This window comes from Fukomys damarensis, unplaced genomic scaffold (assembly GCF_012274545.1).
Source record: "Fukomys damarensis isolate Sample0158 unplaced genomic scaffold, DMR_v1.0_HiC HiC_scaffold_25, whole genome shotgun sequence".
Lineage (NCBI taxonomy): Eukaryota > Metazoa > Chordata > Mammalia > Rodentia > Bathyergidae > Fukomys > Fukomys damarensis.
The window spans coordinates 32,825,050-32,850,279 of record NW_022900937.1 but is presented as its reverse complement, the minus strand read 5'-3'; the positions used below and the strand labels follow the sequence as shown (position 1 = coordinate 32,850,279).

Below are 25,230 nucleotides of genomic sequence, written 5' to 3'. Positions count from 1 at the left end.
ACTGGAAACGCTGCAACTGCACCTCACTCTGGCCCCACCCTCCCAAATCCAAGCCTCCAGATGTTCTGCTCCTGTCCCTCCTGCCCTCCTGGTTCTCCTCCCTCCAGCCCAATACTCCAGCAAACACCTGCCAGATTTTCCACTGCTTTCCTTTAAGGAGGGAGCCCCTCCTTCTGTGTCTGACCCCACCTGGAGTCATCGGAAACTAGAGTGGACACAGGCCATGGAGGAAGCATGAGGACACAGGCCTGGGGTGGGCTCTGCACGCTGGCCCCCTCACACCTGCACACTGAGCTCTCGGTAGTGTGACAGTCACCTGCCAAGTGGCAGGGGCTCCGAAGTGACCTCCTGGGCAAGCGCTGGACACAGGTGGAGAGCAGAGCCCTGCATGTGGCTGTGTCCCTGAGCTCAGAGTGGCACATTTGTCTGTGAGAACAAAGCTCCTGGCGTGGCACTGCTCCCCAGGAAGGCCAGGCCACGGGGCAGGTCTAGGTGGTTGTGTGGCACCCCATGTCCACTTTCTCCTTGGGGCCCAGACAGGATCATGGCTTCCCAGGTCTGCCTGGTCCTCCCACCTTGGCCCTGGGTTCTCCTGTCTTCTGTCACCTTGGCCTGTGCAGCTCAGTTCCCTCATTGTCTTTTTCAGTGAGCAGCCCCAGCCCTGCCCTATGAACCACATGCCGCTGGACACTTCCTTTGTTTAGAAATCTGCAGCTCCATGCTCTCCAGGAAAAGCCGCTGGGCTGACGTCCTGACAAAGCCGGGGCCTAGGCTTCCTTCTCCCGCAGTCCAAACTGGAGCAGCAGTTGAGCTCTCCCTGGCGCCGGTGCCAGATGTCTGGCCAGCCCGGAGCCTCCTTAACCACTTGCTGCCTAGAGCCTGGAGGGAGACCCCAGAGCCCAGCTCCAAACCCTGGCCTCGCTGCTCTGGGAGAGAAGAGTTTGGGTGTCCTTCATGGGGAGCTCAGCCATACCGGCTCCGACCTGCCTGGACTTTCCCTCCCTGGCAGGGATGGGTTCGCAGATGCCCCCAGACCCTGGGCAAAGTGGAGCCAGCTGGCCCACTGCCAGATGGCAGCGTGGCCATGGGAGCCCCGCCACACCCCGGGCCTGAGCCAGGCGCTCGGGATTGACTTCCAAATTTGATCCTCACGGTGATGTTCTCAGGGGATCGGAATGGAAGAGGGCGCGGGAGGCACCACACTCCGGCCTCCCTTTGCTTCCTAATTTAGTTTTCTGGACTCTGGCCCCAGCCTCACAGTCCTCACCAATGCCCTCATCGTCTCCCCTTCAGCTGATTTGGGATCTGAAAGCCAAGAACCCAGACTTGGCCTCCATGGGGGCTGAGCTTATGGCTTCCAGGTCGTTTGGAGCCACGACCTCATCCCCTCAGAATGCTTAGCACCCTTCCTTCACCCTGAGCTCCATCTCAGCCCGTTGTGTTTTTTTGTTTTGAGATGGAATCTCATTAAGTTGTTAAATCGCCCAGGCTCGGCTCAGACTTGGCACCCGATTGCCTCAGCCTCCCAGAGTTGCATTACAGGCATGCACCACCACTCCTGATTAGTAGGAGTCCCCTTTCTTCAAGCGCTCTTTCCTGCTACCTATCCCTGTGCCCTGTGAAGTACGTACATCTATTCTCAAGGAAGTAGGATTCCAGGTGAGGAGAAGATAGGGATGATGGTTCATTTAAATCCCCTTCTTTGGGGATTTTTTAGGAATCAAGGGAGTGAGCCTATAAGAAGCATCTCCCGATCACTGTTGACACGGCCTTTTCCTCAGGGACAGCTCTGGAAGCTGCTCCTCAGCAGGCCAGCATCATCAGGGCCATGAGGCACAGGAGTACCTTGGCCAGCTGGGCAAGGCGCGTGGTGGTATCCCTCAGGGCCATCTGGTCTACCTGTCTCTGTAGGTGCAGGACCTCAGGCCTAGAGGAATCTGGCCTGCACGGGACAGAGGGTGGTGCCCAGGCCCTACACACAGAGCTCCCACCCAGCACTCACTCAGCCACTCTGGAAAAAGCAGCCATGAGAGTTTGTATTTTGTACAAACTGAGCTCATGGTTCCATGGAGGACACAAAAATAAAATTGCGAACCAAAGAAGGAAGGTATGAATTTTATTGGAAATAATGAGAGGAAAACGCTCATAATGTCTTTTGAGAGGGGATTCTGAGCAGAAAAATCTATCCTCTGGTCGCTGTCCTGTTTTTGTATGTATAAGCAGGCCATGGGAAGGGGGCCTGTTCTAAAGGAAATAAGTTCAAAAGCATAAAAAAAAAAAACTGGTTATCTTGCATTTCTGCTTCCAGAAGTCCAGTTGAAATCTGGTCAGGAGCTAGGAGGAGTTGTTAGAATCTTCTTTCCAGAGGGAAGTGTCCTTACCTCTCTCTGTTCCCATTCCCGCTGTTTATCCTTGTTCTTGTGAGGTTTCCTACACTTTTACATTCTTACTTTGTTAGGCTTCGCCGACTGCTTGATTAGGTGGCTACCTGGTATCTTTTATCCCCTATCCATCATTCTGCTGCTCTGACTGCCCACTCTGGTAACTAACCCAGGGTGCTACTCTGGGAGCAGAGGGAGCAGTGTCCCCCACCCAGCACCGCCTCCCAGTGTGGCTCCCACCCTGCTGAGCTGGCTGCTGCATTCACAGTGTGCTGGCTCTGCACAGCGCCTCGCCTCTCCTCCCTGGCTTCCCCAGGACCTAAAGGGGAAGCAAAAGGAGTCTCTGGGAGTGGTGCTGGTGCCCAGAATCCGTCCTTCCCTCAGGTGCTGGGAGCCTGCACTGAGCCAGGCTTCTTGTGTGCAGCAGAACCCCGGGCTGCAGAGTAACCTGAGGGCAGAGGCGATGGAGGAGGATGCAGGTGTCTACCCTGGGACCATTGCCCATCCTCAGTTCTTCTCTTTTAAAGGAAAAAGCCAAATAATAAGTGTCCTACGGGGCTACCATTCTGCCAGGAAGCTGGGCGGCTCCTCTGGCCCTGAGCATCCTCGTGAAACTCGAACACTCCAGTCACTGCCCATTCTGACGCTGTGAGCCAAGAGAATCTGCAGGTCCTGAAAGAGGCCCGGGAAGTTGGAAGCTGTGCAGAGAAGGACAAAGGAATAAGTACCTTAGCCAAGCATGGTGCCACAGGCCTGTAATCCCAGCAAGCTGGGAGGCTGAGGCAGGAGGATTGCAAGTTTGAGTCCATTCTGGGCACCCTACTGATTTAGTGAGACTCTGCAAAAAAAATAAAATAAAATGGGCTGGAGGTGCAGCTCAGTTCGAAGGCCATGAGTTCAATCCCCAGTGCTGTAAAAACAAAACAAAATAAAAACTGCAGCTGACAGCGTGGTGGCTCTTACACCTGGGCTTTCTCATGGAGGACCCACCTGGGCAGAGGGAGGGAGACAAGCCAGGTTGGCCAGGGCTGTGGTGACAAAACCTGGTGGAGACTTGCAGCCCTGCTCTGTCTACTTTTTCTGTTGCAGATCCAGTTCCAAGTTCAACCTTTTGTGTAATCTGATGCTTTCCATTAAAAAGTGCTTTAAGCAATTTAGTCGCTTTGCAAATGTTCCTGACAGTGCTGGAAGGTACAGCGTGAGGGACAAGTGTGTGTTGGTCTCAGAGGTGGCACTGCAGAGGGCCCACAACAAGCGTGCACACACACACACACACACACACACACACACGCGTGCACACACACACCACCCTGCATGCATAGGTCTTTTCTGCTTCCCACGTTTGCAGAGACCTGTGTTTGGCCTCAGGCCCGGCCCAGTGTGCTGCACAATGGCTCTCCCTCCCTTGGCAGGTGGGGACCCTGTGCCCTGTGACTAACGCCATCTTTATCTGTCCCCAGCCTGTCAGGGTGCCCACGAGCCACGTCGGCCATGAAGAAGGCAAAGCTGTCTGGGGAGCAGATGCTGACCATCAAACAGAGAGCCAGCAATGGTAACCGCGTCCACCCACACCTGCCAGGGGAGGTGACCATCGCCATGGCCACCTCCCTCTCCCTGCTTGGTTGGCACAGCCCAAGTTTTAGACAAGGGGAAGAGGGGAACTTCCAGCCCCACCCGCCACCCTGTCCCCAGCATCCACGATGCCCACTGTCCTGCTCTACCCCCAGCTGTGGTTCCAGGGCACTGGGGACCAGACAGCAAGGACAGCAGCCCTGCCTGTCCCCTCTGCTTTGCTCAGCATGCCCAGTGCCCACGTTTCTTGCCCACCACTTCTGAGTCTGTGTGGCTTCTTACCTGCTTTTGTGCATATACAGGAAACTGAGGCTCAAGAGGTGGCATGGGCAGGGGCAGTGCCCCATGCACCCCTGGGCCCAGAAGCCCCCACGGCCCGCCTTCAGGCCTCTGGGACACAGTGTGCTCAGACTCTCCTGGGGTTCTTCATGTCTGTTGCATTGGCTTTTTTTTTTTTTTTTTTTGAGACAGGGTCTCCCTATGCAGTTGAGGCTGGCCATGATCCCACTGTGTAGCCCAGGCTGGCCTCAAACTTGCAATGATCCTTCTGCCTCAGCTTCCTGAGTACTGAGATGATGGGCATGCACCACCACGCCTAGCTTACACTGGGGTTTTCGTTGGTGATTTTGTGGTGTCACCGCCCCAGAGAAGGAGCAGCAGGCCCATCCAGGTTCCTAAGAGCACTTGGCTTCAACCTGTCTAGAATGGCTCAGTTCCACCTTGAGTCAGTTCCACGCTGCTCATGAACAGTTGGTACTGACCACACTGCCCTTACCCAGAGACACAAAACAAGGTGTTTACTGATGGACCAGTTACACAAGGTGCCAGGGGCAGCAGCCCCTAGGTGAGATGGCTCAGTGCTCAATCATTCGAGTTTGGGAGAGTCCTAAAAAATGTGTCCTCCTAGCTGGGGGTGGTGCTGCACACTGTCTTCCTAGCACTAGGGAGGCCGAGGCAGGAGGTGGGCCAAGAGCTCAAAGCCAGCCTGTGCTAAATAGAGAGACCCTGGGGTGGCGGGGGAGGGACACACATGGGTCTCTGACCCCATTCCAGGCACTGAGCAAGACACCTAATCCAGCATCTCACCCACAAACACACCTCGAGCTACAGTGGGAACCCTTGGCCGCTTGGCCCGAGTCTGTGTCCATCTGCTCCTCATTAGAGAAGGAAGTGGCAGTTGATGAAGGCCCAGTTCAGAAAGAAGAGAGCATGGAAAGGAATATCTGAGGTCCCAGAGGAGGTGCCACTGGCATCAGGGCCACTGCCTGGCAGGGTCTCAGCACCCAGCCTCTGCCCCCTGGTCAGAGGACTCAGCTGGCAGGTGGGGCACTGGCTGCCTTACAGATGGGGGTTTTCCGCACTAAGGATCCCTATTTAGGGTGCAACTTCTTTTTCATTCACAAGCCACACCTGAGGTCCAGCCCCAGGAGGTTTTCTTGTAGCTTTAGTTGAATTTATATTTTTCTTTCTTGTTTTTAGACGCCTAGGTTGTGGGGGGAGGCAACGCTAAGGGGACTAGAAACACACACACTCTGTGATACTGTTGTCTTAATCCGAGAGATATTTCCCGAGCATTAAGTCTAATTCTGAAAAGAGCAAAAGAGGAATCTCAACATTCTAACCCTAAAATCTCCTGGTGTCATGGTTTTAACGTGTTAATTTTGCCACCACAGGTATAGAAAATGATGAAGAAATCAAGCAGTTAGATGAAGAAATCAAAGAGCTCAATGAATCCAATTCCCAGATGGAGGCGGACATGATTAAACTCAGAACTCAGGTAACAGTTTTTGAAGCCCTTAATTCTCATGCTAACATGCGCTGTCACACAGAGGAGCCGGGCAGAGAAGCCACATCAGGGAACGGGGTCGTGTTCCTCAGTCCCACTGTTGGACCCTTTATTTTCTTCACCTGGTACCTTGGTCCACTGTAGAAATCATTCAGTGGCCGTGCTTGCTGTGATGCAGTGCAGAGCCAGCTGTTTTCCATGTGTGTGTGTGTGTGTGTGTGTACACATGTATGTGTGCATTTCATGAGATACCTAAGCAAGAGGCCATTCCGCAAGGGCCTCCTGTACCTGTAGAGCTGGGGCTTCCTCCCCAGATGCTGTGGGCCTGCGTGTTTCGGGACTGTGGTGTTATATCTACACTGGCATCGGCTGCGATGTGCCCTGTGTGTGAGGTGCCCAGGAGGCCTGGAAGGTTGGGGAGAGGAGGGAAAGAGCTTTCTGAGCACCTGTGGGTAGGCACTGCAGCCTGCAAGGTAGGTGTCGCTGTCACACACAGAGCGTCTGTCGGCCCAGACCCTGAGGACACACCGTCACTCCTTTACACACTTGAGCCACACACAGTGACACAGCGATTGCATCCAGCCAGAGGACGGGGGTGAACAACAGTGGGATGGTGGAGGGTGACAGCCACTCAGGAGAGGGTGTTCTGGGACGTGCAAGTGGGAGACAGGAAGCAACTCTGTGCCCAGAGCTTCGGGCTCCACCACTGAGGGCTCAGGTCTGAGGCTGCCGGAGGTCAGAGCTCTGTACCAGCATTCCTGAGTTTCAGACATTGCCCGTGGTGAGACGTTCCTGCCACCTACAGCAGGTGCTCAGCGGGGCCGTCCACACCGCAACGGTCTGTGAACTGTGGCCAAAATACAACACAGACAAGGCGAGTTCTAGAGAGAAGAGGATTATTAGAGCTCCCTGACCTGGAGATGCGAGGCGGAGGGGCTGCATCTGGAGGTAGCTTCTTGCTGGCGGAGTCCCGTGGATGCTCAGGACTTCATGCAGGGATGGACAGATAGTCTGGGTGTGTGTGCCTGTGTGTAAAACTTCAGGCCTCTCCCTCTTGCCAGGACTGGATCACTGGCCCCACCCCATAAGCACATCAAACCCTCATCACTGCCCCAAGGCCCCACCTCACGAGCCCTGGCTGGAATCTTTCCACCCTGATCACCTATGCAATGGGGATTTAATCCCCACCCAGACAATGCTTGGGCTACTAAGGCTGTATTCAAACCATAGCGCATCTCTAACCGAGAGCTGCACTACACGGCCAAGTGAGTTCCCTTCAGCATCCTGTTGTAAGAACTCAGATTTAGGAGAAAAGCACCTTGTGAGAGTCCACAAGTGCCCCAGGCTGCAGCGTGCTCGAGCAGTGTGTTGAGTCAGCTCAGTGCGACCAAGATGACATCTGTGTCCCTGGAAATGTAGACATTCTTATGATGCTCCATAGCTCAATATGAAGCGATCTGTCCCTGTGGCCATGTCCCAGCAAAAGCTCAGGTCAGAAATCCTGAATGCCCATCCCATTACCGCTGTGCAGCAGAGGCCAAGGGGCCCCGGAGGCCACCCTCACCCGGCCCAGTTCAGCTGGATCCAACTCAGAGCAGATGCATCAGGCAGCCTGGCTGGGTGCACCCAAGCCTAGATTCTGGATTCTGGATTCTGGATTCTGGATTCCATGATGTCATCAACACACCTCATCCCATTCAATTCAGTTTCCACAGACAACAGTCATGGTGACTGACGCAAAGGGCCCCAAAGACGGGCAGTGCCCCGTGGGACACTCAGGAACTCAGTGTCCAGGAAAAGACGTGCCCACGAAGGAACAGGAAGGAGGCAGGAGGGGCTGGAGGAGGGCAGAGAGGAGAGAGGGGTGTGAGCCCTGGTCCGGGAGAGGCAGGACTCCACAGCCAGGAGAAAGGAAGGAGAGGGCCAGTTCAGGGCAGAGCAGAGGCAGGTCCCGCAGAGCCACTGTGGAGGCCGAGAAGCAGCCCTGGGATCAGGGCCTGCATAGTGTTATTGGGGACAAAGGAGCAATAGGGCTTAGCATGTGAAAAAGAAGCCGCAGTTCAGGCCAGATTGCTAGTGAGAAGTTACCTGGCTTCTGGCTCGGGGGCTGGTGGACCAGTGAGAACATCTCCTTGTCCCTGCAGCGGCTTTGTTTCTGCTGAGGTTAGCAGGGCAGGGAGCCCCGGGCTGGCTGGATTTATGCCGCACTCATCAGGCTTCGATCGTTTTCCTTTAAGCCGTGATGCTCTGTGCAGCCCAGTCTCCTTCCAATCACGCGCTAAACAGTGTGATTGGAAAAGATGGTGAATGTTCACATGTTTTTTTTAGTTTTTCTTTTTACGAGTCCGTGTTTGCAGTACATAGGGTCGCATTCAGCATGAGGAGCTGGTGCTTGGATGGATCCATCTTTGTTCTTTTCGTGTTCCCTCCCTCTTCCCCACCCCACCTCCATGTCTTGCTCCCTTTCCCTTTTGCAAAAAATGTCCATTTCCTATTATCTCTTCTATTTTGCCCTTTAATTTCGTTATACTTTGGGTTTCTCATGTAACAGAAAGAGCACAATAATTAAGCTCATGGGTCTGACTTATTTCGCTTAATAGTATGTTCTCAAGATGCATCCTGAATATTTAAATTTTTTAAATGTCTTGCAATAAAAGACACACGGCCATGAATCCCCCTCGAAATCCTCCCCCTTGCTTGGAACATACACATCCCAGCCTCCTCGACACTTCCTGAGGCAGCTCTGGAGTCCTCTCCTGGGGGTCTTCAGCTGCACTATTCTGGCTGCCTCCGTGTCCCTAATTGATTCCAAGTGTTTCCCTTTCATGATCATTTTGATTTGGGGGACGCGCCGGAAGTCACACTGTGCTGGGTCCAATGACTAAGGTGAACGGGGCCACAACATCATATTTTTACTAGCCTGCCTTTCCGTCGGCAGCAGCATCCACACTATCTTTGAAATCTGTCACACTGGGAACACTTGTCCCAGAGCACATCCTCCTGGCACTCAGTGCAGACCCCGAACCGGATGGCACGTGTTTCGGCGCTGGTCCGTGCAACCCTGGCCGCCTCTTCTCTGTCTCCGTACACACAGCCAGCACACTGCAAAGCACATTGCAATGTGACTTTAATGCATCTTCCCAAAGCATCATTCTTCTGGCTTTTTCTAGCCGTTAAAAGAAGCAAAGGGGCCGGGGATGTAGCTCAGTGGCACTGCACCTGCCTTGCAAGCACAAGGTCCTGAATTTGATCCCCGGTACCGAGAAAAGAAAAAGCAAAAACCAGTGATAGCTCCCAGGCCTTTCTAAACCCACCCTGGGCTGGACCTGACTGCTAGCGGCTCCTGGTCCTGCCAGACACCCTTCTGGCAATAGCCTGGATCTGGAGAGAGATGGTGTGTAGAAGCAGGGTCTGACCTGGTCCCACAGTCCTGAGACAGAAAGCAGAAATTCTGCAGAAGGTGAGAACCTCTCCATTTCTAGAACCACGTATTTGGGCGTTGGGAGAAAGAGCACAGGTGCTGCTGGCTGAATCAGACGGCATATGCATGTTGTGAGAACCATCTCTCCAGAGCACGGCATCCATTGCTTTCCCCCTCCATCAGTTGGACAGAATTCTGGTCCATCAGGCCAGACTCTCCCCTGACGCCGAATACACATTATTACCAGCGAAGTCTGTGAAACAAACAGGACCCCAATCCTCACTGGCTCCCTAGGAGAGCCCCTCCCTCTGTCACAAGGAACTAGATGGTCCTCAGAATCTAGATTTATGCGGGGACGTGTTGCTGCTGGAGGTGAGGGTCAGCGTCCCCCTTCCCTGAGGGAAGGAACATCTCCAAGGGACACTGATGTCCAGCTGCCCTCAGCCCAGGCCTCTCTCTGGGTGTGGTGGCGCATGCCTATAAGTCGAGCACCGTGGGAGGCTGAGGCAGGAGGATGGCAAGTCTGAGCCCAGCCTGGGCAACTTAGTGACTTAGCAAGACCCTGTCTCAAAATTGAAAACACGGTAATAATAATAGTGCTCATCAGTATGGGCCAGAAATGGAGCTCAATGTGAAGGCCCCATGTTTGATCCGCCAAGACACAAAAAGCAACCCTTAAACTGCCACATTCTCAGCCCTGAGCCTTTGATTCTAGGCAGAAAGGTCCCCTCCCCGCGTTCCCCCGCCTGCTCCCGCTCCTGGCCCCCACCTCATGTTACATGTGGCGCAAACGTGTACCTTTCAGATTACCACGATGGAGAGCAACCTGAAGACCATCGAGGAGGAGAACAAGGTCATCGAGCAGCAGAACGAGTCCCTCCTGCAGGAGCTGGCCAACCTGAGCCAGTCCCTGATCCACAGCCTGGCCAACATCCAGCTGCCCCACATGGTAAGTGACTGAGCGCGCAGCACCGGGGCTCCGAGCCGCCACCGTTCACGTCATGACACACGTGTCTTTGTGTCGTTGTCCCGTGGTTCTTCCGGTCTTTGGATGTTTTCGGGTTCCACCCCAAAACCATAACATTAACCGCTAGACACATCAGAGGGGCTGCTCCCATAAAGTTAAGTGTCTGACTAGGCCACACGGCAGGGTGCTGTGATACTGTGTGATGCTTTTGTGAATATACTATGAAGAAAATAAAAGTTGTATATGAACTACTATTTAATATCTCGTAGGATCCAATCAATGAACAAAATTTTGATGCTTACGTGACTACTTTGACGGAAATGTATACAAATCAAGACCGTTATCAGAGTCCAGAAAATAAAGCCCTACTGGAAAATATAAAGCAGGCTGTGAGAGGAATTCAGGTCTGAACAGCTGCTCTAGAGATGAAAATCATGCTTAAAAAAGGATGCCTCTTGCTTTTTGCTGCTGTAATTTACCAGAAAGTGTTCTATATTTATTTCTGTTGGAACAGTGTTATGCTTACAAGACTTCATAATGATTTTATGTCTTGCTTTAAAAATAGTACCTGCAGAATAGTTTTTTGAATACATTCACATTTTGTATGTTTTCATATGAGCCGACATAGTGTGACCATGCCATGTAATGTTTATAGCTGCTACTGTATGCACATCTGGGGGTATATATATTTCTGAAGAGGTAAGCTGATCAAAATAAATAGAGTGTAAATTCTTTTTAATGCTTTAGTGATTAAATGTTTTAGTATTTTGAACTGAAATGGACATAAAAGAAAAAGATTTTAAAAGGAAAAGAAAACAGCTTTGAATGATCGTGGGGTGGCCTTCGGGCCACTTGTAGACATTATCATTTGCCTCATGTTAGAGGACTTTATGGAATTTAAGAAATACATTCTGCGTGCATATTGTTTCATAGCGAGAATTGGTTGCAAAAATGCTTTATTTTTGAACAATGCTTGGAAATATTATGTGATTTTTTTTGTTTGTTTGTTTTAGGAGGATGGTGTATGGTGGGGGCAATAAATGAGGTTTTTTGCATTCCAAGGAAATGGCTTATGGATTAACTGTAAGAAATGAAATAAGTAATTTATTGTAAGACAACATCAAGCCATGGAAACTTGGCAGAAGATTCAAAGCAGCTTAAACAGCACTTTTAAATTAACTCCTAAACATTACATGGTGTGACTATGGAGACTTCCGTTAAGACAGAGCTTGTCAGAGGTGAACAACACGAAGATTTCCTTTGCATTTTCAGTAAACCTTGGAACAACCTTCTCTTATCTCTGCTAGAGTCCCGTGCCCCTCTGAACTGTTACCGAAATGTAGTTCACCTAAAAGAAGTTGTGTTTCCAATTTGAGCGAACAGATCATTTAAGAGCATTTATTTCCCCTTTACCCTTTTTTTTCAAAGATCATTATTACTGTTGTTATTTCACATTCGAGGGGGAAAAGGCCAGTGGCTTGTGAGTATTCTGGTTGCTGGACTGGATTTTTCTGCTGGCCGGGTAGGAGAGCGACTCAGTAAACACAGCCCCTCTCCTCTCCCGCCCCAGCTGACTTTGAATAAGCTTTGGACCAATTCAGAGCTCTCTGAAAACGACGTTCTACCCTCCGCTGGGTCCAGCTGACCAAATAGCATTTGAATAGCCTTGTTTGGTTTTGTGACCTATTCTAAGAATGAATGCAATCAGAGTTTAAAAGTAACTAAGTATACTTCGGCACTTTTTTTGCTTTAAACTAGATCATCTTAGACTTGTTTATACCTTGAGGATTTGATTGTTTTATTCCAAATGACTGCACTATCTGTATGCATAAGACCACTTTTGATTGCTGCGTTTGCCCTCTGAGTAGTCCTTTGCCAAATGTGTTGTGTTTCCTGATGTTGACTTGATTTCTTTTAGTAGCATCTCTCCCTTCCATGTCTTGATGTTATGCAGGAAGTACAGAAGTACTTTAAAATTTTGTTATGAAATAAAAAAAAAAAAGATGGGTTTTGTAAAAATAAAAAAAAATATTTTTAGCAGAACAGGACTTACAGGGTCATTGTTCACACAATGTGCCAGTTGACTATTTGCACTTACCTTGTCCTACATATCCGTACGGAGGTGTGCAATTCCTGTGTCAGTGGCCTGGTGGCCCTGAACCTGGGTGGACTGATCACAGAGGAGGCCCTCATGGCTGACCCAGCACGGTTGCTAAGGGAGACTACAGGGATCTCACTACAAATATTCTGATACAATACTCAACCTCGGTATATATATATATATATGTATAAATACATGTATAATCCCAGCGGCACTTTATACTGCTCACTGTACAAAAGCTTACAGTTTTCCACAAGGACTTTAATAACTAGCTGGGAAGAAAAAAAAAAAAAAAGACGATGTAATTACTTTGGGGCTCTGCAGTACAGTCTCTTACAGCACCCCTTTCTGTTGCGCGATTAGTTGTAGCTGCCACGCTCAGAATTGCCTTTTTGAAAGCTGAAGCAAGGTGCTTACCGCCACCTGTTGCCATACACATGGTCCCGGGCGCTCGCCTCGCCTCGGCCGGCCCCTGTCCATAGCGGCATATGCATCTCCCCACCGCGTCTTGTCTGCAGCCTCCTGGCCAATGTAGTAATGCTTTTAGTAGAGTAATAGGTAGTATCAGTTTGGATTCTTATTGTTATCACCCATGTACAATGGAAAGGGATTCTAAGCACAAATTTGCTGCTCATGTAACGTTGGTACATAATATCAAATCAGAAGTTATCTGTGACTATTAGGGATCACAAAAGTGTCACATGTTAGAATGCTGACCTTTCATATGGAGTTATTGTGACTCATCAGAGCTTATTTATTATAACTTATTGTTCATATTCATTTCTAAGTTCATTTAAGTAATCATTTATTAAGACAGAATTTTGTATAAACTATTTATTGTGCTCTCTGTGGAACTGAAGTTTGATTTATTTTTGTACTACACGGCATGGGTTTGTTGACACTTTAATTTTGCTATAAATGTGTGGAATCACAAGTTGCTGTGATACTTCATTTTTAAATTGTGAACTTTGTACAAACTTTGTCATGCTGGATGTGAACACATCTTACTCTAAATAAAAAGGTGTTGCCACGTTTGTAGCACGAAGGATCTCTAGCTGGGTCTGCGTTTTCAATGAAGCCTGGGTTGCTGTCTGGGGGTCCCAGTGTCAACTCCAAAGTCCTTCTCCAGACCTCCCCTTGTCTTTTCAGCACTGGTGATGGAACCCAGGGCCTCATGTTTGCCAGGCGCGCGCTCACCACCGAGCCACAACACGACCTATCACTCACTGCTTTGGTTTTAGTGTTGGTAGAGATCAGATTCTCAACTCTGAGGCATGGTTGTTAAACTCGGTGAGTACTTTGCCATCCTGCCCCCCCCCGTGCCCTGCTTTTTGGAAAGGTCATTTTGCCAAACGTCTATTGCACCTGCTTCCTCCCAGGGGACGTAAACAGATGGATTTGTCCTCTGAGAGCAGGACAATCCCCCACCCACTGCGGCACTGCAGCCTCCCTGGAAAGGCCCTTGTTCCTGAGCCTGCGTCACATCTGGGGCTCCCAATGATGTCATTCACGGCTTCCCCCTTAGCTGGTCCCACCGCCTCACACACTGCATGGGCCCCTGCCCCTGCCCTCTTCACACTTTTTCTCTGAGCGCCTCAGCCATCCTGGCCCCCCAGAACGTGAACGGTCTCCAAAGGCCCAACGTGGCTGTTTTGCAAAATGTCCCCAGATTGGTTTGTGCGATCGGCACCTCCTGGCTGATTTGGTGGAAATGGGCAATGTGTTCCCCTCTTGGTCCCACGCCTGGGGTGCCGTGATGTCACGTGGCCCTACCCCTGCTGAGCTGACTTTTAAAATAATGCATGGTTATTCCCACACGACCAGCAAGGACCCGAGCGTCACAGTCACCCAGAGTTAAATCAGCCATTCAGTATGACAGAACAATGAAGTGCCACCCTCTTACCGTCATCTCTATTCAGGGAAGTCCAGGTTTAAAACTCTAAGATATCCATCCCCTGTTAAAGACACATTCCATCTCATTGAAACTTGAAGAAGAGACCGCCATAGTCATTTTTCTTTTTTCTGTTTTGTTTTGTTCTTTTTGAGACAAGTTCTCTCTATGTTGTTCACACTGGCCTTGTACTCACTACGAAGCCTGGGCTGGCCTTGAACCCCTGGCGATCCTTCTACCTCAGTCTCTCCATCATACCCTTCGTTAAATTCTAAAATTTATTCCCAGTGGAGCTTTCTGCTTCAAGATTCAAAGTGAGGCCAGGTGTGGTGGCACAAGCCTGTAATCCCAGCACTTGGGAGGCTGAGGCAGGAGGATCGCCGTGAGTTCGAGACCAGCCTGGGCTACATAGTGAGTTCCAGGTCAGTCTTAACTACATAGTGAGACCCTGTCTCAAAACAAAAAAAAAAAAAAAAGAAAGATTCAAAGTGAACCTAACAGAGGAGAGGGGGTGGTGTAGCCTCAGAATTTCTTTACTTTCATCCACCCTCAGGAACAAATAAAATCTGCAAAAGAAGGTGGCTTCTGGGGACTCATTTCTGCAACCTGATTGTTAAAAGCCATCTCCCCCCAGAGGCCATGTGCCTCTGAAGTTATATAAACATTTTTAAAGCGGTTTAACTAATGGCAGGTATCTTAGAAAAGTTCCAGTTTTGGTGCAATAGCTCCCTATGTTTACCCAAAAAGCAACAAAAGAGTTGTAAATGTACCAAAATAAATAAAACCAGCCCTAAGATCCTATTAGAGAGAAATGAGTGATTTATAAAGAAATATACTTTTTAGAATGCAGTGGAGGTATGAAAATGGTGTTTAGAAAGACAGAAGTCAGCTGGGGATTTAGCTCAGTGGCACCGTGCCTGCCTCAAAAGTGTAAGGTCCTGAGTTTGATTCCCCACCCCACCCTGCCCCGTACCCCAAAACAAGGACTGCAGTCACATGATCACAATGGGATCCATGAACTGTGGACACCAGGCAGTGGGTGTGACCGTTGCCAGGAGCAGGGTAGAATTGCACTCCTCCAGGGAAGGGCTCAGTCACACTTTCCTCACCTTGGACAAAGAAATCAATCTTTAAAAGTGGGGGGACTGCATAGGGAGCTTGGTGCCCACAGCCAGCTTCTCTGTCCCCTCCAGTCCCCTGCCAGGTATTAGAGTACAATTGCAGGAACCAGAGGACCCAGGGCCGAGAACAGAGTAGTGTAGACCACACAGGAAGTGGTAAGGCCACCAGACGCAGGGCAGTGGTCCCTGGCAGGTCAGCCCTGGCTGCTCTGAGAGAAGGGAGACAGGTGGGCAGCAATGGTCCCCTCAGCAGGATGCACCTCCTGCTTTGTCCCGTCGGGATGCAGGCTTTCAAGTCCACATAATGACCAGGAATCTGGGATCCCAAACAAAAGGCAATATTTTTGTTTTGATTTTTTGTTTGTTTGTTTTTGTTTGTTTGTTTTTTGTTTTTTGAGACAGGGTCTCACTATGTAGTTGAGACTGACCTGGAACTCACTGTGTAGCCCAGGCTGGTCTCAAACTCACAGAGATCCTCCTGCCTCAGCCTCCTGAGTGCTGGGATTACAGTACACCCGGCTCTTGTTTTGATTTTTTGAGACAGTGTCTCCCTCTGTAGCCCATGTTGGCCTTGAACTCAGCGATCCTCTTGCCTCATCCTTCTAAGTACTCGGACAAAAAGCAATTTAAATACGTATCACGGAAGATAATTCCAATGTGAGACTTTGGGTGTCTCTTTCCATTACCAGATCATACACACAATTATTAGCTATGCATGAGTATTTCTTTTGTGAGGGGACCATCCCCTGGTGAACAGAGTCCTCCCGCACTGCACCAGGAAGGGAGGACTTAACAGAGAGCTCTTGCTAGTACAGGTTCCTCTTGTTTTGTTTTGGTACCCGGGATGGAATCCAGGGTCTACACACACTGAGTTACAACACCAGACCTTTATTTTATTTTGAGACAGGGTCTTGCTAGGTTGCCAAGTTGCCCGAGCTGGTTTGGAGCTTGCGGTCCTCCTGCCATAGCCTTCCAGAGTGCTGTGATGCCCGTGCCACCAGGCCAGGCTGGCCTGCCCATTTCCTAATGCTTTCTAAGCAGGGCCGATTCACTTTTCTTGTGCGTCCAGACAGGCCTGGGGCACAGAGGAAGGAACAGAAGACACAGGACTCACTGGCCCCAGCGGCCCCATGGGAAGGTGGAGGACTCGGGCCCTGGGGCCGTAGGCCAGGTCCCTGCTGCAGCAGAGCCCCTGTGAGGCCGGGGACTGAGGCCTCAGAAGGGAGGAGGGAAGGAAGAGGCAGCTGAAGGCAGTAGGGGCAAATACACTAATTTCCAAAGTACAAAATATACTATTTTGTCCCTAAATTAGGACCAAAGGTATGGTCTGAAGGAAAAATGCAAAACTCCACCGGGCTGAGAAAGGCGTGCCACTGAGATGCAGCCTGCCACCGGCCGAGGCTGGGGAGAGGGCCGGGCACAAAGGTCCACCTCGCCCACTGCTCGGCCATTCATTGCTCTTAGAGCTACAAGGTCTTTGAGTCATGGAACTGGACCGAATTTCCAGTGATCCCATTACCAAAACCCAAGTGTGCACCTGCGTGGAGATGGAGGACTATGACCTGGCAGGAACGATTGATTGGTAATAGCCCATTCTGGGGCCCTAGGACTTGCACCTGAATTCTGGGGATGAGGGCTTGGATGGCCTCAACTTTGCCAAATTCTGCTCGGCTGTCTATCAAGTCAGCTACAGTTTGTGAGAATAATATGATACCACATGCTTGCAGCGTGGTTTCTATTTTCTACGGGGGGGGGTCCATAAAAAGAAGAAAGGAGCTGGGCATGCTGGGGGCACACCTGTCATCCCAACACTGAGGGAGGCTGAGGCAGGAGGATCACAAGGTCAAACCCAGCCTGGGCAACTTAGTGACTAAATGAGGCCCTGACTCATACTGGAAATAAAAAGGGCTGGGAATGTAGCGCAGTGCACAGGCCCTGGGTCCAATCTCCAGTACCTGTTTATATACCTGGAATAAAAAATCAGAACTCAAGCACCTGTTCTGTGTCTCATGTGCTGCGCCATGGGGGACAAGGTCCCAGGCTCGGAAGGGAACCAGAGTCTGGGCTCAGAGCCCACGGCCCACAGAGAGCCCAACAGGAATAGATACACGCAAGGCTGCACAGTGCCCAGGGCACACAGACACCACCACACTCCACTCCTGCACCTGCCGTCCAGACACGAGCGAAAGGGTCCTGGGTGCCCCTCACTTGGATGCTCCGGTGACACAGTGCCCTGGGCCTCACCACAGGAAGGGACCTCACACCAAGCTCGGCATTTGTCTCTCCTGCCCGCTTCCTTGTTTATCTTGTGGTGTGGTGTGGCCCAAGTAGAGTTCAGAAGCCAGGCATGGGGGTGTATACCAGTAATCTCACCATTCAGGAGGCTGAAGCAGGAGGAGGCCAAATTCAGTCCCAGCCTGGGCAACTTAGTGACTTAGCAAGACCCTGGTCACAAAAATGTATTGAAAAAGAAAAAGAGGTGGTGAGGGTTAGCAATGTAGTTCACTGAAAGGGTACAGGGTTCAAGACCTGGGATAAAGGAAGAGAAAGGAGGAGGAGGAGGAGGAAAGAGAAGGAAAAGGAGCAGGAGAAAAGGGGAAAGAGGCAGAAGGAAAACAAAGAAAGAGAAGGAGGAAAAAACAAGAACAAGGAGAAGGACAAAGAGGACAAGTGGTAGAAGAGGGTAAAGGAGGAGGATGAAAGGAAGGAAAGAAAACTATTTAGAAGCAGAGAAGGTGATGCCATTCAAAATTCTCCTGGCTGCTTTTACTGATCAATGAGGCTGATCTTGGCAATGTGACTCAGAGGTCAAGAGTTTAGAAATGTGAAGTCAAAGCCACTTACACAAAGGAGACCTAAATTCTTTCTCCCAAAAGGAGGCCGTATCCGTCGCCCTAATTATCAAGAAGAAACATTCAGCTTGCCAGGGAAGTCCAGACTGGCAGGGCAGACCCTGCTGTTGCCTTTGGCTCCACGTGGCTCCAGCCCGTGGGCACGTGGGAGCTTTTTTCACCCTCCTGTCAGACCTGAGATCCATTCCTCCCATCTCACATGGGAGGATTCTGAGGTTCTCGGGGTCAATTTGTTCAAAGCCAAGAAGCTGGCAGTTGTTGGAGGGATTTGGAAGCACATTGGGCATCTCCACTGTTTTCTGGCGCTGCTTCCTACACTGTGGGAACCAGCACCCCCGCCCCAGGACCTGGCTGGCCCTGGGGTCTGTGCCGGGGACCCTAGGGTGATATCCAGCAATGAGGGAGGGAGCCTGAGTTTCCCACCCACCATCCGAAGCCAGGGCTTGGAAACACTCGCCACTTGGTAGGATGTTGACCCTGAGAAACTCTTTTGAAGTCGTGTTGAGTTTTCAAAGGAGGTCCTGGAATTTCTCATAAAACAAAACGCCTGAGAGTTCCTGCCGGGTCTGGAAAACACACCCACACTGCAGTCTCCGTGGTTGTGCAGTGTCCTCCGGGACACTCCTTGGTTGCTAGAGGAATTTGTGATAGGTAATGGAAGATGTATTTACCAGGATTATGTGTAAAAGCTCCTGACAAATGAGGAACCGCTCGCCAAGGGTGTGCCGGGAACCGGTGAGTCAGAGAGACTCCTGCTGCGGCAGGAATTGGCCACTGGGTCCACAGTATGATTCCTAAGGTGATTCACCTGTTATGCAGGGCTCCGGGAGTGGTTTTGACAGGGGCAGAGTGATGATTTTCACCCTTTAGCTAAATTCTCACCCAGCATCAGACGTGTGCTTGGATCTCGGAGAGCAAGCGGGCCACGGACCCAGTGCTAGTGGGAAAAGTGCTTAGCTCCTATCCAGTTGAAGAGCTGTCCCTCAGGAGGACATCAGTCTACACTGAGCTTCAACACCAAGGCAGCTTTGTGCTTAATGAAAGCAGTTCACTCCTGCCCGGTGTGACAGTGCACCCCTGTAATCCCAGCACTCAGGAGGCTGAGGCAGGAGGATCACTGTGAGTTCGAGACCAGCCTGGGCTACCTACTAAGTTCCAGGTCAGTCTCAACTACATAGTGAGACCCTGTCCCCCCAAAAAACAAAAAACAAAACAAAACAAAAAACCAGCAACAGAGCCCCGCAGAAAAAAAAAGAAGAAGAAGGAGAAGGAGAGACTTAACAGTGGCCCCAAGAATAAAGGACAGGGAACCTTCACATTCAAAATTTCCAGATCAGTGTCTCCCTCATGCATGTAGCTACTGAAACAATCATCCTATCTAAAACTCAGCTGGGCTTGCACCAGATTTAAACTCTCCTGTGGAAAAACTTGCATGGCCTCCCACCATTCCTTCAGAAAAATACCTAGATTAGTGTTGGTCTTTTCACTGGCAGCTACAGCTCAGCCAAGTGGACGCCTAAAACCAAGCATTACAGCTGGTCTAGGAGATGGCTCTTGAACTGAAAAGAAAAGCTAAGGATTGATGATGCCCGGATATGTCTCAGCCTCCTCTGTGCTGGTGGCTGCGTCTCACGGCAGGTGAGCCAAGTTGGACCAGACACTAGGTACTAGGGAGTGGGAGACTCGGGTGACGCTCTGGCAGGCCCCTCTAAGGTGACATGAGGACACCTAGCTGGTTAGTGAGGACCTACGACCTCAGGTTCCCAATGAGACACTGGCGCCCTGCGCTGCCCTTAATGCTCATGACTGTTATGTGGGTTTATCTAATGATTCTAAAACCTAAAAAGACATAAAGTAGAAACACCAGAATCTTACCTGGCTATTTCCAAGGTGCCCCTGAGGTAAGACAGAAGGACTAAAGATAGATAGAAAGGAGACAAGGAAAAACATAACTTAAAAAATTGTACTTTTGAAAAGATAACAACTTCTGGGACACATTCAAAATTACCACAGGTGTTCTCTTGGCTCATCTAAGTTCTTTCCCTCCAGACTTATCACAGCTGAAATCCCTCAGGAATATTTAAGCCTATAAATTGGCTTAATTGAGAAAGTTAAGTGCAGGAAACTGATTCTAAAATAAAGGAACAGGCTGAGAGAATTCAACGAATACTTAAATTATCCTTTTTTAAAAAAGGGGAGGAGCTAGTTGAGGTGGTGCAAACCTGTAGTCCCAGCACTTGGGAGGCTGAGGCAGGAGGATCACTGCAAGTTTGAGACCAGCCTGGGCTAGATAGTGAGTTCAAGCCTAGCCTGGATTACATAGCGAGACCCTGCCTCAACAAAACAAAACACCCAGTTCATACCTTTAAAATGGAGTATGTTCCCTTCTGGGGCATGAGCCTCCTTTCCCTGGGGTTTCTACCCGCTGAGGGAAGCATACATGTTTCCAGTTCCAGGAAATAATGTCTGTCTGCCTCTCATCTATCTCTGTCGCTCTCTCTCTTCCCCCTTCCCCTGACCCCCATTTCTTTGAGTGCCTTATTTTCCATTTCTGCCTAGGGCTGGGGATGTAGCTCAGTGGCCCTGCGCCTGCCTGGCAAGTGCAAGGTCCTATGTTTGATCCCTAATACAAAAAAAAAAAAAAAATCTGCCTAATAAACCCATTTACGTCTCTTACTGATGTGTCCTGCAAATTCCTTCTCTGTGCCCAGTGAGCAAACTTCGTAAGTTCAGCCAGAGGCTTTGCATTTCCTTCCCACTTCCCCCAGCCCTTTGCCCCCTGAAACATAGCTTATTTTTGTTTTGTTTCCTGTTTTTGTTGTTTTCTTTTTCCTTTTCAGCAGTTAGAGGCTCCCAGTTCCCAGAAAAGTGAGTGCTCAGACATAAAAGCACTAAAGACAAGAGGCAGGGGCTCCTTTGAACCAGAAATGGAAAGAGGTGTGTGCTCTGAGCGGGGCCCCCGTATCCCCTGGTCAGCATACTCCCTTCCGGGGTCAGATGGAACCAAGATTTGCTCACCAAGGAGACCCGTAAGGACAGACACAGCAGCGTCTTCAGTAGTTTCTACACAACCAGCATAGGAACGCGGTCCTGAGATGCTGCAGTGAGTCCCTTCCGCTCTGGCCCAGGGCATCACAATGGATGGGAGGTGAAGGGTCGTGGGTGTCTCTTTGCTTTCTGCTGATGCACTGAGAGGGAGGGACAGAAGGCCACTCCGTGGTTTTATTACCTGATCAGCTTGTCCGGTATCTTAATACCCTAAACACACCGTGGAGCAGGACCCCCACCCCGCAGAGGAGCAGCAGGATCAAAGATTTATGTAAAAAATGAAAGAGACAAGATCCTCTCTACAGGGTGGGCGCAGCCAGTGAGAAGACTCACAGGGCCAAGAGGACTTGGTGCTGAGGGTTCGAATCCTTGGGTTTTGGGTGGGAATGAAGGTTTGGTCTGAAGCTTGACCCCTATCTGTGAGCAGTGTGGCTCGGCCCTTGGATCGGGCAGTTGGGCTTTTGGCCTCTTATGGAGGAACTGTTGGCGTCCAGAGCCCACATGAGGGTCCAGTCTGCAGAGCCGATGACATGGTGATAAAGGCTGGCCAAGGGTTACAGAAGACAGGAGACACATACAGAGACTCATCGTGTGCAGGCTAAGTTACCTGTTTTCCCGCTGTGGGTAGCCTGGTCCTGGGCTAATGTCTGAGGCAGAGAGGGACCCAGACCCAGGAAGTGGGCTACACGGCCGCCCAGCCCCCTCTCCGGTTCCCTGGGTTACCTGACACCACAGATCTAGCCTAGAATGGGGGCTGTAGGGCAGGCCGACCCTTCTCTCTGCAGCCTTTTCCTTAGCTCTCTCCTGCCTCACTTTGGCGAGGATGGCCAGCACCCAGCCATTTGTCTTGCCTTCTCACCCAGCAACCTGAAGCTGTGCCCGGGGAAAGGGGAAGGGTCAGACATTGTCTTCCACTGGGTTTGCACGCAGGTCCACCGTGGGGAGGGCTCCGTTGCAGCATTCTGCAGTAGTCTGCAGGGCATCTCTTGTCCTAGAGCCACCTGTCCAGCCCTGCAGGTGGTGCCTCATGGGGCCCCTTTCCTAGGGCTAGCGTGCTTCCTGTCTCTACCTCATTTGGTTCTGATATTCTTAGGACAGTTTTAGCCTCAAGATCATCTCCCTGTCTAAAATGGCATGTAACTGATTGCTAATTGCTAGATGGCACCTCCAGACATTTTCATGAATTCTTCACAGATGTGACAAGTCCCAAGATAGTCAGACCTTTGTGTTGACTTCATGAGAAAAGTCCAGCTGTGTGCATGACTTCTTTTTCCTGCCTTTCTGATCTGGTGATGAAGATTTGAGTAGCACTGGTCCTGGCCAAGATGACAGTGGGACTGGCCAATGTCGCTCAACCCCAGGAAAAATTTCTGCATGACTGGCAGGGATGACAGGAGTAGTCACAACAGGAAACGGGGTGAGCTGCTTCCATGGCCTGACCTCAGGGCGCATAGCCTGACTTCAGGGCAGAACACGGGCAGCAGAACCGGAGGAATAGTGGGACAGGCTTTGGCCTGACCTGGGAAAACAGGGTGTGGTTGCTTTCATAGTCTGATGTTGGGGACCAAAATACTATGATCTGGTCTTGGTTTCTTCTCTCCTTTTTTTCCTCCCTTCCTACCTTTTTTTTTTTTTTTTTTTTCCAGAAGCACCGCCAGTACCTAGTACTGCCTAAGAAAAAAAATAACTAGACTAGAGCTATATCTTTTCTTGAGAAGCTGAGATTTGAAGGAGGGATTCTGTAATCTGTGCTGCTAGTCTGGGACTGGATTGGATCCCATGTACAGAGACTGAATTGGGATTAAGAGAGAAACAGACAACAACTTGAAGAATTGCTCCTGGGTGCAAGGCAAACTTCACCCTCTTCCAGTAATGTCTGTTGGACTGAGCAGTTGCTACACTGAACCTGCAAAAGGACTGGTTTACTTAGGCGCCTGTAACTTTGGCCTCTCCGTGTCACTTTGGTCCCTGGGTTGTCCTTCTAAGTCCAGATGCTGTCAGGCAATCATAACACACTGGTTGTAGACAGCAGCGGTTCCCTAGTTTAGAAGTAGGCCATAGTTGTACCAAAGTGAACTTGCTGGAAATGAATGTTATGGAGTCTTTTTAGAGCTGATTGCTATCCTGACAATCCTGCTACTACAATCCTTTTTCTTCCTTGGTCTTCCCCACTTGGTGGGTGCCACAAAATCTCACCAAGTGAACCTTTGAAAAAGCTCCCATCCATTTCTTCTGGGTCTTCCACCAGCTAGAGAAAGGATATGTAAATTCCAGAATAGCTGTTTTTAACTCTGCTTACAGTTAATCTTGACCAGAATAGACAACACCTTAAACAACAACAAAAAACTTGGCTAAGTAAAGCAAGTAACTCAGCAACTGTGAAGAAGCTGTTGAAAATATCTCAGAAGCCACTGAACAATTTTTAAATTCCACTTAAGACGCTAAATACTCCAGGGCCTGCCCAAGAGCTCAAAGATGTTATCAAAGACCAGTTCCTGTCTCTCCCCCTGGGACCCTTGTGATACTTGCTTTGTGTCTCCTGGCTGTTTCTTCAATGAATTCCCTATGGCTTGTTAGACAAGACATTTCCCTGACTTTTGTTTGGGAATAACCTCGTTCCCCACAGTCTCTAATGATTTCTTTTCACAACTCACAGGGAGCACGGGGAGCCTGGGAGAGGCTCAGGTTGGCATTCCCTAGGAAGGGCGTGTCACCTCCATTAGTAGGTTCCGAATTCTTTTAGGAAGGAAGCAGTGGGGACGGGTGGCTATTAATGTGCAGCAAACCGTACTGACCACGTTACAGAACTAAAGTTACTTGTAAGTCTGTAGAATGCATCCCAGAGGCTCACATGTGTCTACCTTGTGCCTATCACAGTGGCAGTTCTGACCTGCTCTTTCCCTGAGTTTACTGTGTAAACTGCTAAACTGAGTGAAGATGAGTTAGTTACCAGTAAAGTGTAATTAAGAAATCACTATTTTTTTGCTTTTGGAGACAGGGCCTCTGTATGCAGTTCAGGCTAGCCTTGAACTCTCTGTTTAGCCCAGGCTGGCTTCAAACTCACAGTGATCCTCCTGCCTCAGCCTCCTAGTATACTGGGCTTGCAGGTATGGATATATATATTTTTTTCTTTATTAACATGAGTCTTACTTTGACTTGGTATTAAATAACCAGAAGGAAAATATAATCAAATGTGTGTGTGTGTGTGTGTGTGTGTGTGTGTGAGTGTGTAGAGATGGAGAGGGGAAGAAACCGAGAAGCAGTAATAATAGTAACATTAAACAAAAAGCCAGGCTAGAAATAGAAATGGGCTCCACACTGCACCCATCCCTCCTGGCAGCACCAGTCTCCAGCTGCGTCTATAACGACCTGGCCTACAGGCCTGTAGTTCTGATTCTCCATCTCAGGAGCCTTCCAAATATGTGCCCCTCCGCCTCTCAGCATATTCCCATTATAAAGATTTAGTTTCTTATGCAAGTGTGCCCATAAAAATAAAAACGACAACATGTATAAATCATCCAGCCACTCAATTTTGTTATCTTTGTGGTAAAAAAAAAACTCTATTATCTGTTTCCGGCTTTATGTGTTTATATGATGTGGAGGCAGTCACTACACAAGGCCTTCAGCTCTACACAATAAAGGCCAGACATGTCCTGAGCCCTGAGCCCTACAGGAAAAAAAAAAAAAAGAAAGAAAGAAAGAAAAAGAAAATTAAAGTTAACCCAACGTAGGTAGGAGCTGGGGCTCCCAGCCCGGAACACCCCTTAAGATCCCCCCACGGAGCCCTCTGAATGGAGAGGTCCCTCAGGAACGGGGACCCTCGTGGAGAGGGTGTCAAGACCTCCGAGACCGAGGCAGGGGGCGCGCCAGACCGCTAGGGGTCTGTGCTGGAACACACTAAGTACACCAAGAGCTTTAAGTGACAACAGCGTCGCCGACAACATGAAAACCCTTCTGCGCACGGGGGCGGCGGCAGCTATGCTGAGAGGCCGGGTACCTTAGCCGAGGGCCCCGCGAGCGCCTTCGGGGCGGTGAGCCCTGCCCCAGTTCTCCCCTCGGCACCCGGCGCTCACCCCTGAGGGCAAGGCGG

At 50.1% G+C, this 25,230-nt stretch overlaps 2 protein-coding genes and 1 long non-coding RNA gene across 18 annotated transcripts in view; 2 read left to right on the top strand and 1 right to left on the bottom strand.

Moving 5' to 3' along the window:
- Nucleotides 1-13,256, top strand: part of Myt1l (myelin transcription factor 1 like) — a 382,656-nt gene extending 369,400 nt beyond the window's left edge. For 9 of the 15 annotated variants that reach the window (XM_010629088.3, XM_010629085.2, XM_033756162.1 and 6 more), the window contains 4 exons: nt 3,842-3,933; nt 5,627-5,736; nt 9,966-10,109; nt 10,397-13,256. In XM_010629088.3, coding sequence (XP_010627390.1) covers nt 3,842-3,933; nt 5,627-5,736; nt 9,966-10,109; nt 10,397-10,537 — 487 coding nt within the window. In that variant the 3' untranslated portion in view covers nt 10,538-13,256. The remainder of the gene's footprint in view (nt 1-3,841; nt 3,934-5,626; nt 5,737-9,965; nt 10,110-10,396) is intronic. The other 6 variants (XM_033756163.1, XM_010629092.3, XM_019208173.2 and 3 more) reach the window with 4 other exon arrangements.
- On the bottom strand, nt 6,666-7,342 carry LOC104865541. 2 transcript variants are annotated; one of them, XR_004514329.1, is made up of 3 exons: nt 7,261-7,342; nt 7,058-7,146; nt 6,666-6,725 (listed from the first exon to the last, which is right to left on the bottom strand). It is a non-coding gene; the product is annotated as an uncharacterized LOC104865541 (long non-coding RNA). The 2 variants fall into 2 exon arrangements; XR_781199.2 differs by having other exon boundaries at nt 6,699-6,764.
- A 3,468-nt stretch (nt 13,257-16,724) lies between the features above and the next one.
- The window catches only part of Pxdn (peroxidasin), an 80,476-nt gene continuing 71,970 nt past the window's right edge, over nt 16,725-25,230 (top strand). The window contains exon 1 of the mRNA XM_010629134.3: nt 16,725-16,822. Coding sequence (XP_010627436.1) covers nt 16,725-16,822 — 98 coding nt within the window. The remainder of the gene's footprint in view (nt 16,823-25,230) is intronic.